Source organism: Denticeps clupeoides, chromosome 3, assembly GCF_900700375.1.
Source record: "Denticeps clupeoides chromosome 3, fDenClu1.1, whole genome shotgun sequence".
Taxonomy (NCBI): Eukaryota; Metazoa; Chordata; class Actinopteri; order Clupeiformes; family Denticipitidae; genus Denticeps; species Denticeps clupeoides.
In genome coordinates this window covers 28,569,276-28,584,044 of record NC_041709.1, presented here as the reverse complement: position 1 = coordinate 28,584,044, position 14,769 = coordinate 28,569,276, and the positions used below count along the sequence as shown (strand labels likewise).

Sequence of the window (14,769 nt, the reverse complement as noted above, 5' to 3'; positions counted from 1 at the left end):
CTCCTCGTCTCGGTTAACGTCGGGAGCACCTGAACTTTGCGACCAGTCTCCTCGACCCCATGGTAGCTTTCGCAGGCTGTCGAGGTCCAGCCACACGAACTCCCCGCCTCGAAATCGCCAGGGGGAACATGGACAGCATGACAGATCTTCTCGACCCCACGGTAGCTTTTGTAGGCTGCCGAGAGTCTGTCACACTTGGGAAACCGATAAAAACCATGACGTGGATCTTGGCGGGGAACTGGCGATTACCGGAGGTGCGTTGCTGGAATCCGGAAGAGACGGATCTCCATCAGACATGGAAGTATGAGGCAGGATGAACCACGACTCTTTGGGTCTCCGCGGGGCGCCGTCTGCTGCATCCAAATATGGTCGGGTCATTCTGTCACGATGGCTGAACATGGCGAGGAAGGAGGACGCATACACACGACGTCACAGGACAGGGGTTTAATACATAATACACAGGACAGGGGAAACATCACCACACTATGACCCGATGGCGAACAGACATGAACAGGACCGGATCATGACAAAGTGATATAAGCTAATATTTACTATCGTTAGTAAATTAGTAAAAAGTAAAGTAAATTAATTAGCATAGACTTGTCATTTATATAGGGCCAGTATTTAAAGAGAAAGTTTCAAAATGGAAGATATTTCTTCTTAAGAAATGATTTTTTTCCAGTAGTCACTAATAATTTGTCAAATGTACATTACTTTTTGGGTGTCTCACCATTATGTAGTGAAAGATTGGACATTTGACACAGGGTATTTGTGAGAATATGAGACAGAGAAGCAAGAAATTATACAACAGGTCTGGCCAATACTAGAAGTAAAAGGTACAGCCAGCTGCACAAAAAAGTATTTAGTCAGGTCTGTGAGTCAGAAATCTTGCTTGTCTGTTAGTGACCAAATACTAATTTTCAACCATAATTTGCAAATAAATTATTTAAAAATTAGAGGATGTGATTTTCTGGATTTTATTTCTCATTTTGTATCTCATAGTTGAGGTATACCTATGATGAAAATTACAGGCCTCTCTCATCTTTTTAAGTGGTAGAACTTGCACAATTGGTGGCTGACTAAATACTTTTTTGTCCCACTGTATACTGTCTTTATAAGCTACATTGTCTCAGTGCTCTGTTGTATAGGTTAGTCTATGTCAGTGCTTGCCAGGGGGGACCGTGTGACTTTTTTGCTGTAGGGAGTAGGGCAAGAGCACAAAGTGCAGTGAACAAATCAGCATACCTATTAAAATGGCATACCCTGCACAATTATGGTCATGTATAACATACCACTGTATAAAGGTAAGACATTGTACATAATGTCAGTGTGCATGTGGGTAGAGTATGCTATTCTAAAGTATGCTGATCTGTTAGAACACTGGCGGGGCTGCAGAGAGACGGAGATAATGAGAAAAACGTAACACAATGCAACTCTCCCAAAGCTAACATGAGGAAATGTATGTGTATGTAGCACTTGGTTTCATTAAGACTACAGTGGGGATGAGGAAAGACCTAATTACAAGATCGTTGTTCTGCGTATCTGCATGTCATCAAACTATGAGGGAAAAGTTATGGAAGTGATGTAGGAAGTGAGGTTAATGGAGACAGAAAATGTGAAACAGATTTCAAACTGTAAGCTGAACTCACCATAGCCATTGTCAATGTATGAGGAAGGATGTTCACCCAGAATTGCCTGTCGTTGTCTTCCTTTTCCCCGCTCTAAAATCAAAAGATCACATCCAACAGATACAGAAATGATAAAATGCACAAGTAGACACACAGAAATGACAAAAACAGCAAACAGTGAAGACATCATGTTGTCTAGACCTGTCTCAGCAAGTCTAGTTCCATGAAAGGCTTAATTAGTACATAATAAAGATAATATTTTCTTCTCTATTTTATGAAAGAATTGTGCAACTAGTGCAGCTTATCAATGGACACATGAGAAAGAGAATGGAATATATACAGTTAGGAAAATAATTATTAAAAATTAATAATATGTTTGCCCACTAACAAAATATCATTTCAAAGGTAGGTTGATTTGAGCAATGAGAGACAGAACAATTACAAGAAAATCCAAAATAGTGCATTTCAAAATATATTTTACATCTATAGCATTTACCAGACACCTTTATCCAGAGTTACTTAGAACCAGTAGTTACAGGGACAATACCCCCCTGGAGACACTCAGGGTTAAGTGTCTTGCTCAGGGACACAATGGTAGTAAGTGGGGTTTGAACCTGTGATTTTGTGGTCTTCTGGTGTTGGATAAAAATCATTATGATGTTGATTTAATTCCTTATGATGTTGATTAATGATACTGATTAATCCTTTTATGAAATCCTCTTATGAATTTGAAAAAATCCTGTATTGTTCTTATGCTTAACGTTTGCTTCAACAAAATATATACTTTATATTATGTTACGTGCGGAATGTTTTTGTACCTCCACATCAGGAGGAGAGAAGACTGAAAAGACTGTCTGTTCCCTTATCTATCGGGAGAGATAAAAGGACACTATAAAATGAAAGCAGAGTCAGGAGTCTCTGAGCTTTTTTATCAGTTTGCTGGAAGGGGCTCCCGAATGCATCTGTGCGATGAGCTTTTCTGTATTGTTCTTTCTTCTCCCGGTTGTTTATCCATAAATGGACATACCAAAACAACTTACCTATCACCTAAAAGGGTGACAGCAGATTTTCTGCAAATGGAAGGACCACAAAATAACTGCCAGTCTGGAGCTCCTCATGGAGTTTCAGTCATAATGAGGATGGTTTGGAACCAACCCACAACTAGTCAGGAGGAATGAGGAACGAACAGCCCAATGATCTCAAGGCAGCTGGGACCAGATGGACAAAATGAAGGCGATGATTGTTGACTTCAGAAGAGAATGGAGGGACCACTCTCCTCTGAACATAGACGGATCTTGTGTGGAGATTGTCAAGAACACAAAGTTCCTCTGTGTTCATCTAGAGGAGAACCTCTCCTGGAATCTCAACACCAGCTCAACAGCCAAGAAAGAACAGCATTGTGTCAATTTCCTGTGGAGGCTGAAGAAAGCCCATCTCTCAAGACCCATCCTCACCACCCTCTATAGAGGAACATTTGAGAGCATTCTGACAAGCTGCATCACTGTCTGGTTTGGGAACTGAGATGTATCAAACCCTACAGAGAATAGTGAGGACAGCTGAGAAGATCATCGGAGTCTCTCTTCCCTCCATAAAGGACATTTACAACACACTCTGCATCCAGAAAGCCACCATCATTGTGACGGACTCTCCACACCCCTCACATGCACTCTTCACTCTCCTACCATCCGGAAGAAGATACCGAAGCATTCGGGCCCTCACTGCCAGACTCTGCAACAGCTTCATCCCATCAGTCCATCAGACATCCACTCTGGACTGACACACTCACACTACCTCTGTTATATATAGTAATATTATCTGTCTGTAATATCTGTCTATTAATTAATCTGAAGGATTTGCCCAGCAAAATTTGCACTATTTTACTTTACACATTTATTACTAATTTCACTAGTTTAGCGCTTTCTGTCTCATTGTTGTATAGAATTGAAGAGGTGAAGATGATAAGTTGATATCTCAGTTTACATGGCCAGGAGACAAGCCAAGGGTAAGATTGAAGACACTTCAAATCAACAAGGACCAGGTTGGGTTGGCACTGCCCATCTTTAGATAGTATTATTATGTTGGACAGATGAGGTCCATTGTTCACTGGTGTTCTCCAGACTATAAGGCTGGATGGAAACACATTGAACTGAACTCAGTCGCACTGGAATTGTGGAAAGAGACAGTAAAAAATATAAATTGGAAGGAGATAGTAAACCTCTGATATGGCCATCTCAGTCACAAAACTTAAAAGAGAATTTAATTTAGAGATTGGGGAGTTGTTCAGATACTTACTAGTGAGACATTACTATGATACAGAAATTAGTAAATTAATTTCACCAGAAGATAACAAGGTGGTTGAAGTGTTCATTATGGCATTTAAACACACACCAAGAAAAATTGTGTCTAGAATAGGGGCTAACAAAAACTGAATGACATTCATTGTCATTTATTTTTTTTATTTTTACAGCATTTATCAGACGCCCTTATCCAGAGCAAGTTACAATCAGTAGTTACAAGGACAGTCCCCCCTGGAGCAACTTAGGGTTATGTGGGTTTGAACCTGGGTCTTCTGGTTCATAGGCAAGTGTGTTACCTAGGCTACTACCACCCATTGTATATAAAACTGAAGTGGGAACAAGAATTGAATATTCAGGTGTCAGAGAGTGAATGGCACATGTTTGGACAATGTTTAAAATGGCACATGTTTGGACATATTTAAAAATGAAAAATAATGACACTTGCATATAAAAAGACTGTGATAGTGGTAGCCCCTGCCTCTCTTTCTTTTTTTCTCCTCTGTATGTTACTTGAAAATGTGAGTTTTCTTTCTTCTTTATATTTATTCTATCTCTTGTTCTGTTTAAGCAATTATGAAAACAAATAAATAAAGAGTCAAAAGGCCAAAAAAAAACCCTCAAACAATTAATGTGTGGAAGTGGGGTCTGTGTGGGTGGATAGGTGGGTTTTGGGAGGGTGGTCTTCCGGTTATGAAAAGTCCTGCACTATTACATCCTACAACCCCTGGGTGCTTGGTCTGCATTGGTCTGCAATTATTAGTTATTATCACAGGGGAGGCCAGGGGGCACATTTGCAGACATGCTGGAAATTACTTGAGATGCAGGAGGTCTAGGGCGAGATGTATGAGGGCACTTGGCTGGCGTGCAATGACTGATGGAGAGGTAGAGGTGGAGTGCAGGATTCCAACCTCTTCCACATCTACTGCAAGCATGGAGGTGCAACGATAAATGTGACAGGCAAGGGAAATACGGAAAGCAGTAGTCAACCAACAAACAAGGTCAAAACACATAATGAAACAGTCAAAAAATCACCTGTAGCATAGGAGCAGGTCACACTTTGAATGAGCGACTGCTGCTTTTAACTGGTCTTGTGTGATGTAGGTAGTCCATTGGTCATGTGGTCATCCACATTTGATTTGATGATGCAGTGAATGTCATAAAAACTGAGAAGAAAGCCCAGGAAATAATTTGGGTCGTGTGAAAAATGCACTTCTCAAGCTTGATGAATAGCTGATTCTCCAAAAGGCATTGGAGGACCTGCCGGACCCATATGGCGCACGTGGATCAGGGGAACTGATCTTAAAACTGGTCCATGTTTGAGACCTTCTCCAGGTCCTGGTACTCAAGAGGAAGACCAGTCAGATGGGTTACATGCAAGGGTACCTCCTGCAATGAAGTCACCAATGGAGGCAGTGACACTGGAGACTGTGGTTGAGAAGAATGGGAACAATGGGGGTGCGTCAAAATATGTGACGCATGTGGGCTGTGCAGATGTTGCCACTGAGGGTGGTGCTGGCAGGGCCACAGAGGATGGAACTGGGGTTTTGCTGGTGCTGGGATCAGCTGTGTGAGTCTGTAGAGCTCGGAACTAGCAAGACAGACTGGCCAGGCTGAAAATGACACATTCAAGCCTATCTAGTTTCGGCTGTGGTAAGGAGCTGGCCAAAAATCTCTTTTAAAGCTGCTATGTTCATTGTGCACAATGAGGGCCGTCATTTTTAGTGGTTCTTAATCCCACTGAGACATACAAAAATAAATTTAGTTTGTACCGGGTAATCAGGCACTCAGAATCAGCAGACAGGAGGCGAAAAATTTTGCAAGCAGAAGTCAGAAAAACTTTAAACAACCCTGAATCATATGATGCGGGTGCCATAACAGCAAAGGTAATTTACCACTAAAGGTAAAAATCTACTTCATTTTCACAATTAAAAGCTCAAATTCTCAACTGATCCTGTTTGAACACAAATTGTTTGTGCTTGGAGTTATGGAATGATGCAAATGGACATTGCATAGATATCTGGAAAGTAAAAAAGTTTTCAACTGAATATTAAACAAGGATTATATGGGGGTAGTTGCAGCCTAGTGGGTAACACACTTGCCTATGAACCATAAGACCACAAAGTCACAGGTTCAAATGGCACTTTTTACCATTGTGTCCTACTGTGAACCTACAAACTTCCAGTTATGGGTCTGTTTCCCTTGTCACTAGTCCACCACTGCCCTCTGTAACTACTGATTGTAAGTCAGTCTGGATAAGGGCATGTGAAAAATGTTGTAAATGTAAAAATATTTGAAAATCCAAGGATAAAGAAATTTGCATGAAGAAAATTCTGGCAGAAGGCAATAAGAATTCGATGCAAGAAACACTGCCTTATTACATAGCCTCAAATGTGTTATTTTACAGTCCAGTTTTGTTCTATGTAAAAAAAAATGCTTTGTAAATGTGTACAAACTGGCAGTAGTATCAGTATAGGTGGTAGTAGCCTAGTGGGTAACACACTCGCCTATGAACCAGAAGACCCAGGTTCAAACCCACTTACTACCGTTGGGTCCCTAAGCAAGACACTTAACCCTGAGTGTCTCCAGGGGGACTGTCCCTGTAAATACTGATTGTAAGTCGCTCTGGATAATGCTGTAATTGTAATATAATGTAATATAGTGCTATTATGTGTGAAAAGGATACAATCCAGACAATATCCAGAATTTAAACTTTCTGAAGTTCAACTGTTAAAATTACTTAACTAAGCAAATATACACTACTCACAGTAAGTTAGGGATATTGTGAAAGACTTAGTGGATGTCATGTTTGTTTCACTTCAGACATTTTTGGGATAGAGAGGCAATTGTATTGGGGTGACACACCTCATTTTGTGTTTTCCATGTAATGGTCTCATTGTGTACAGGTCTGCCTTATATTGGGGCCAATACCAAGAGACAACCTTTCTCAATGTGGCATCAATTTCAACATTCTGTAGGTATAAAAAGCTGGTATTGTCATTAAGTCATTCCAAGTTCATCATTCAAACAGCCATGAACACACAACGTCACTTAACGGACGAGCAGCATCACCAGGCGCACCTTTGGGTCGGTAGCAGGCAGTCAGATGTTGCTCGTGAACTTGGTGTCTCAAAGTGTCATCAGCAGACTTGCATCAAGACACAGAACTACTAGCAGATCCATGACAGACCCAGGAGTGGAGCCCGCAATGATGTGACAGTGCCTAAGGACCTATGCACTCAGACATTGTTATGAAACTGCCACACTGCAGGCCCGTTTACGAGATGTGAGGGGTACTAGATGAGGGGTATGAGACATCGCTGTCAAGCTGCAGCAAATGGTGGAAACACCTGCTACTGACATTGTCAATTTCTGTTATTTGTGGATATCCCCATTATTTGGGGTAATAAATATTAAACTAACATTATTAGTTATATCAAAGGGAACTTTTACTTATTTAATTAAAATTCAGAGCAAATAGGAAAAGTACTCATGTAAATAACAATATCCTTATCTTATTGTGAGTAGTGTATTTTAATAGCTGTATCCACCAGTTTCTAATGATATACATTCAATAAAAGCAATAAACACAGAGCAAAATGCACAAACAATAATGACAACAGAGCCACGTCTTACCTCGTCTGACAAGAAATGGCTTGGTGTAATCCCAGCTGTCATTGTCATTTCTGATGACGTTGAGACGTGAGGGCTGCAATGGATGGAGAGGGAGGGGAGAGAGCAGAGAGGTGCTGCATGTGTGTTAGAGTGATCGTGTGTGCGTGTGTGAGTGTGTGTGTATGTGTGTGGCGTATGAGAGTGTGTGCATGAGAGCAGTACGGATTTACCCGGGCATATTCAATTTTCAAGGTGCAACAGCCTGCATATATGTCGGCTCCATTGAGGGCTGCTTTGGCCTTCTGGGCATTTGAAATAGTTTCAAATGTAATTGGAAGTCAAGGAGGTATAACTTTGCCTTAAAAAAGAAGGGGTAAGAGAATAAGGAGCCAAAACATAAGATAGACTGTGCACACAAACATTTTACACATTTCACATTTTTTTGCTTGAATCCTGCTCTATTCATAGAAACATAAAGGAAGAAGCTACAGCCAAAGAACTGGTGATTTCATGCTGAGCAGGTTCAGAGGTCCAGGATGAGCTGATACAGTGACATGCATTGAGCATGTCTGTTACTATAGGTAGTTCAGTGAGCAGAAAATCAACTGATCACCAAAGGTTAAACTGCCAAAAAAATTGGATGGCGACCTGGAAGCAGATGAGGGCAGGGTCTGCGTAGTCTGTATGCAGCCTTCCAAGCCTTCTTGGATCCCTACCCACTCATCATTAGTAGTTTTCTCACTGTGTTGACACCAACCTGTTCTGATCGCCGAAAGACCTAACAAAAGAACCTTTGCCTTCTAGGCCAACCCCTTTAGCTTGCCCTCATCTGAACGCAAACTCACATAAACAGGAATTTAATAAAGAAAAACTTGGTACCATGACATTGTGGTAACAAGTAACAAGTAAAAGACAAATGACCTAACAAAGACAGGACACAGCTAGGATACATTTATAATTATAAACAGCTGGGACCAATCAGGATAATCAGGAACACAGGGGAACCATGACTGTAGAGATGACAGTGGAGATATCAGGAGATATCCCTCAACACTGCTCCCCCTCACCCTATCAGACAGTCTTCTGTGGAGAGCTTTCTGGGTACCACCATCTCCCAGCACCTAAAGTGGGTGATCAACATTTCTTCAATATTTAAAAATATTATAAATATAAAAAAAAGCAGATGATCTACTTCCTAAGTAAGTGTGAGTATTAGCAAAGATCTCAAGATTTGCATCATGATACATGGGTCTCGGTATGATAATATATTGTGATACTGTACATATTGCAATATTCTACAGTCCACTGAAAATATAAAAAGAAAGCTAATATACAAGATGATTCAAAGTACCCAGCTGTACAGTGACATCTATAGGAGTTATTCCCAACGTTGCTAAGCACACTAAAGAAAACGCTTGACAGCACAACACAGTTGACTAAATTTGTATACAAAAATATTCCCTTTATCAATACAATATCACCACGTAAAATAACGCAATATATTATTGTATTGATGCTCCTCCATCACAGTCTGGTATGGAGCAGCCACTAAACAGAATAGGGTCCAACTGAAACGAACTGTACAGACAGCAGAAAGGGTCATTGGTGCTCCCTTGCCCTCAATTCAGAACCTGTCCATCTCAAGAACCAGGGAAAGGGCAAGAAAGATATTTACAGATCCCTCACACTCTGGACACAGACTGTATTGTATATTGGTGTTGTTCTTTATACTGTGATTGAGAGATACCATTGACCAGAATAAAATTCCTTGTATGTGTTTACTCACATACTTTCTGATGCACAATGTTCCTCAAGGTATTTCCTGTAGATCTAATTACTTTTACAGCTTTTGTGGCACAAATCTGAAATATTTTCATGAAATAGTAAAAAATGTCAACATCATCAATTCTCCCCATTGGGAATTCGTTCAGTTAGAGAAATTCGTTCTCTGAGAATCATGTTCTTTGATTTCTCCAGTGCTTTCAACACCATTCTACCCACAATCCTGAGGGACAAGCTGGAGCACACAGGAGTGGACCTTCATCTAGCCACATGGATCCTGGACTACCTCACTAACCGACCACAGTATGTGAGAACTCAGGGCTGTGTGTCAGACACAGTTGTCTGCAGTACGGGGGCTCAGCAGGGAACGGTTCTTGCGCCGTTCCTCTTCACAATCTATACTGCAGACTTCTCACACAACTCCACCAACTGCTTCCTGCAGAAGTTCTCTGACGACTCTGCAATAGTCGGCCTCATCACTGATGGGGACGACAGGGAGTACATGGAACTGACAAGGGACTTTGTGGACTGGTGCCAGCATAACTACCTCCAGATCAACACTGGAAAAACCAAAGAGCTGGTGTTAGACTTCCACAGGCACGAACATCCTCCACTGCAACCACTGGACATCCAGGGTATGGCCATTGAGGCAGTGGAGAGCTACAAGTACCTTGGTGTTCACCTGAACAATAAACTGGACTGGACTCATAACACAAATGCACTTTATAAAAAAGGGCAGAGCAGGCTGTACCTGCTGCGGAGGCTCAGGTCTTTTGGAGTACAGGGGCCACTCCTAAAGACTTTCTATGACTCTGTAGTGGCATCAGCCATCTTTCACGGTGTGGTCTGCTGAGGTAGCAGCATCTCCGCTGGGGACAGGAAGAGGCTGAACAGGCTGATCCGGAGGGCCAGCTCTGTTCTAGGATGCCCTCTGGACCCAGTGGAGGTGGTGAGTGACAGGAGAATGGTGACTAAGCTGTCATCCCTGTTGGACAACATCTCCCACCCCATGCAAGAAACTCTGACAGCACTGAGCAGCTCCTTCAGTGGCAGGCTACTGCACCCACGATGTGGGAAGGAGAGGTTCAGAAGGTCTTTTCTTCCAACCGCTGTCAGACTCTATAACAAAGACCTAACAGCTGACCACACATACACATACACAGACAAACACACACACTTTGACACATTCTGTTAAATTGTTAACTGTTTAAATTTTTTTTGTACATATATACAGATACATATTTATGTTATTTTTTGTGATGCTTTTACCTTCTGCTTCTGTCCACTTTCTGCCGTGACAAGTGCAATTTCCCACTTGTGGGACTAATAAAGGTTTATCTTATCTTATATTATCTTAATCAGGCTGAGCTCTGTTCAACCTAGGGAACCCCAGCTCTCTGAGTGGAGCACTCCAGAGAATAAAACTCTACTGAGAATAAAATGGGTTTGCATTGTGCTTTAATTTTATGGAATTTGATTTAGACCCCAATGTTATCTGTATGTTCACAGCCAAGCAGTGTCAAAACCAAGATAAAGGCTATCTAATTCTACATCTGGGATCTGCACACACACCAATATACACACAAAACCTCTGTTCCTGCTTGTTGCAGCACAGCCTCATGTCTCTGCTTTATATCTGTGGTTGGCATTGGTTGGCCTAGCTTGTAAGGAAGCGGACCCGTAATCTGAAGCCAACGTGCCACTGAGCAAAGTACCGTCCCCACTCACTACTCCCTGGGTGCCTTTCATGGGAGTCCACTGCACTAAGGTGATGAAATATATGCAGAAGATACATTTTGGTGTGTCACTGTGTACTTTGCTGCAGTGTTTCACAATGAAAATCACTTCACAAAAAAAAAAAAATTCAGTTCTCAAAGGATATTCCACCATGGCCTGTATCCCGTTGCGCTTGAAGATCACTATACGTAAGACATTTCCAATAGGATTGCACACTGTGTACAAAACATCCTGTGGGAACACAGAAAGAGGTAAGAATGGGTACATTTATTGTAGTAGATAAAGTAGTACATAAAATGTGGGTGTTTTACATAAAAGTCTAAAGGACTAAAGAACGCAGGTTTTTTTTGTTTTGTTATATCAGTCAGTTTCAAACCACACATATTTAATAGAACATGTTTACATGAATAGGCCTACATGTACAACAATGTAGGAAACAAAAATTCTCAAAGCCAGAATTAATTTTAATGGTAATCAGTTTGCTTTTCATATTATGTAATACTTTAAAACTTTAAAATAAATGTACTCAAGCACACAAAAGAAAGAAGCCACAATCAACTTACTGCTATGACTGAAATCTGTGAGACATAGTGGTTGTGATCATAAATAGAGCAAGGATCTTAAAACATCTTCACATTCACTTTATAAACTGGCAGTGTCATAAAACAAAAGCATATAGATGGGCCAGACACATTTCAGTTTAATTTTCCTACTGTTAATGGCATCTGCTGCAGACTAGCCAAAGCACAGGCATCTTGCTGCCCTGGAGAGATCCGTCAACTAACTGAATTGAATCTGTCTATCCTGACGAAATTGCTGACCCACCACTGTGCTAAATTTGACGTGATAATGCTAATTTCCCACCTTGTTGTACACACGGATTTGAGCTAAAACATGTTTGCTCCATGAATGTAATCACATATTCCAATATTATGCTAATTTGCTATTTGTCACTGTCCCTGTAATTATGTAAATGATATGTATATGTAGATGCTACAAAGCACATAACTTTGAGCATTTTGTTTGAACCTGATGACAGTCACCATTTGGTACATAAACTTCCACAAACAAAAAGGCCTAAATTGTCAGGTGGACAGTAGGGTGGAGGGTGGATTACTGCCTTACATTTCATAGTCAAAATAGTCAAAAACATCAAAGTATAGTGTGATTGGTCTGTGACAATCCTTTGGATTACCAAAGTCTGACATAAAAAAGGCTACAGATGGGTAGTCTGGCTTCTTTCTCCTCATGTGTTCTCATAGGTCTCTTTCTGTTTTTCATTCTTTCTGTTTTTTGCAGGCCTTAATACTGTTCTAATCTATCATTTTACTATGTCGATAGATTATGTCAGTAAATTCACAATTGTTTAGTAACTTTATTAAGTACTTAGAATTATTTGCCCGCTTTAACACTTGGTTAGATTCAATTGTTGGGCTAATGGGCAGACCTTACAACAGAAAACAGGATGAAAAAAATCTTTGAGGAGCATTTTTGCATTCTGCATAGCAGAGCAGCACACAGAAAGTATTTTTCTATATCTACATTCTATTTCTATCATCAGGACACTATGAGTCAGGATGTATTTAATGTAACATCAAAGGTTAAATGTATTTGTAAATGTATTTGAAGCATAGAACTGCAGGAAAAATGGAGACCAGAAAATAATACTGGAAACTTTAATCTGGAACAAAAACCTTTCATTTAAAAAAAAAAGTATTATGAAGTGTCCCTCACCGTAGTGATGGGGTACAGTGGGTTTTGGATGGAGAGCAGTAGAACTTTATTTCCGCTGTTGGGATCATCTGCATTGGTGGGGCGTGTGATTCTCTTGCTGGTAGAGTAGTTGAAGAAAGCCTGCTGGCCAGCAATGTAGACCGCCTCTTTGGTGCCACACAAAACACAGCGATATGCACTGTCTAGGTCCTCAAACTCCACTAGAGCCTGCCGCTTGAATGGCATCATCATCACATAGCTGTTGCAGTGTAAAAGACAGTATAATTATGGCTTTAAACTGCATTGCAAACATTTTTCTTCAACTTTGAAGCTGATAAACCCATTTACAAACTGTTTTTTTTATGTTTAGCATTTTGATAACAGAAAAAAATCAAGAAGAAATTAACTATTACAGTGTTTTTGCTGAAGAGTAGTCAGTGTCACAATACACATCACGGTTCAGGAACAAATTCTACCCCTCCGCTATCAAACTGCTGAATTTCCGCACTTATTTCCTAATTGACCTCAGAAATCACTGGACGTCTGCTTGCACCACAGATACTTAATGCTGCACTGGAAGCCACTCTGTCCTTATTATTTAATGCCGTGGTAAAAATGTCCTTTCCCATTTTATGTGTCTTTGGAGTGCAATAACTGCTTATGTGCAATAGTGAAAGTGAAGTGCACTAACTGAAACTTGGATGAACCCACATAAATCTGCTACACCAGCAGCTCTCTCTTCAGCTTTTAATTTCTCTCACACCCCAAAAGAAACTGCGAGAGGCGGGTGTGTGGGTATCATGCTATCCAGAGCCAGAGCCATGCTGTTTATATTTCTTCCCCAGTCAATCTACAGGTCATTGTTGTTCCCCTAGAACCCTTGTACTTTTTGTAGACAAACTAGACACTCTTCTTAGTGAGTCCCCCACTGATACCCCATTAACCCTTCAATCTTCAACAGGACATGCTCCAGTCTTCATATCCTCCACTCCTTCAATCTAACTATCAAAAACTGGTCTTCAACTAACAAAACAAGGGAAATAGTTTAGACCTAGTCTTCAGTCATCCCCTCATTACCATGCATCAAGGATCCTCTACTCCAAAAATCCTAGAATTTAGAATCTATAATCAGCTACCTTACCCAGAACAACCTTCAGGACCCCATCAGTCTGGTTTCTAAATTGCACCTACAAGCTCTCGACTGATGTCACTCAGGGCCCAGTACTTGGCCCTCTCCTGTTCTCTCTTTACACCAAATCTCTTGGTGAGATCATATCTTCCCATGGGTTATCTTATCATTGCTATGCAAATGACACTCAACCTTTCTTTTCTGCCATCAGACACAAATGTGTCCACCAAAACTCCTGGATAGCAGCACATCATCTGAAACTGAACTGCAATTCATCCCTGCTGATTCCTCCTCACAACATGACCTTCAAATCTCCCTGGACAATTTTTCATTCTCTCCCTCTGCCACTGCATGCAACCTTGGGGTATTCCCTCTCCTACTCGTTTCACATTTCTAATGTCTCTCATTCATGTCAATTCCTTCTCTGCAACATTAGGAGGATTTGTCCATTTCTATCAACTCAGGTTAGTCAGATATTTGTCCAATCTTTGGTCATCTCCAAGCTGAATTACTGTAAGTGAAAGTGAAGTGATTGTCATTGTGAAACATTGCATCACAGCACATGGTGCCCACAACGGTGCACATAACCATCATCCTTAGTGAGCAGAGGGCAGCCATGACAGGCACCCGGGGAGCAGTGTGTGGGTACAGTACTTTGTTCAGTGGCACCTCAGTGGCACCTTGGCAGTTCGGGGATTCGCTTCCTTAACCGCTAGGCCACCACTGCCCTGCTTAGAGCATAGTCGACAGGATGTAATTCACTGTAACTCACTCCTGGCTATTCGACCTCTTCAAAAGATCCAGAATGCTGCTGCGTTCCCTCCACTGGCTTCCTGGAGCTGCCGGCATCAGATTCGAAATACTGATGTTT

At 41.1% G+C, this 14,769-nt stretch overlaps 1 protein-coding gene across 1 annotated transcript in view; it reads right to left on the bottom strand.

Annotated features, from left to right (window-relative positions):
* The window catches only part of hnrnpll (heterogeneous nuclear ribonucleoprotein L like), a 45,959-nt gene that overhangs the window by 7,007 nt on the left and 24,183 nt on the right, over positions 1–14,769 (bottom strand). The window contains exons 3-7 of the mRNA XM_028971952.1: positions 12,791–13,028; positions 11,202–11,287; positions 7,768–7,864; positions 7,559–7,631; positions 1,650–1,721 (exon numbers count right to left, since the gene is read on the bottom strand). Coding sequence (XP_028827785.1) covers positions 1,650–1,721; positions 7,559–7,631; positions 7,768–7,864; positions 11,202–11,287; positions 12,791–13,028 — 566 coding nt within the window. The remainder of the gene's footprint in view (positions 1–1,649; positions 1,722–7,558; positions 7,632–7,767; positions 7,865–11,201; positions 11,288–12,790; positions 13,029–14,769) is intronic.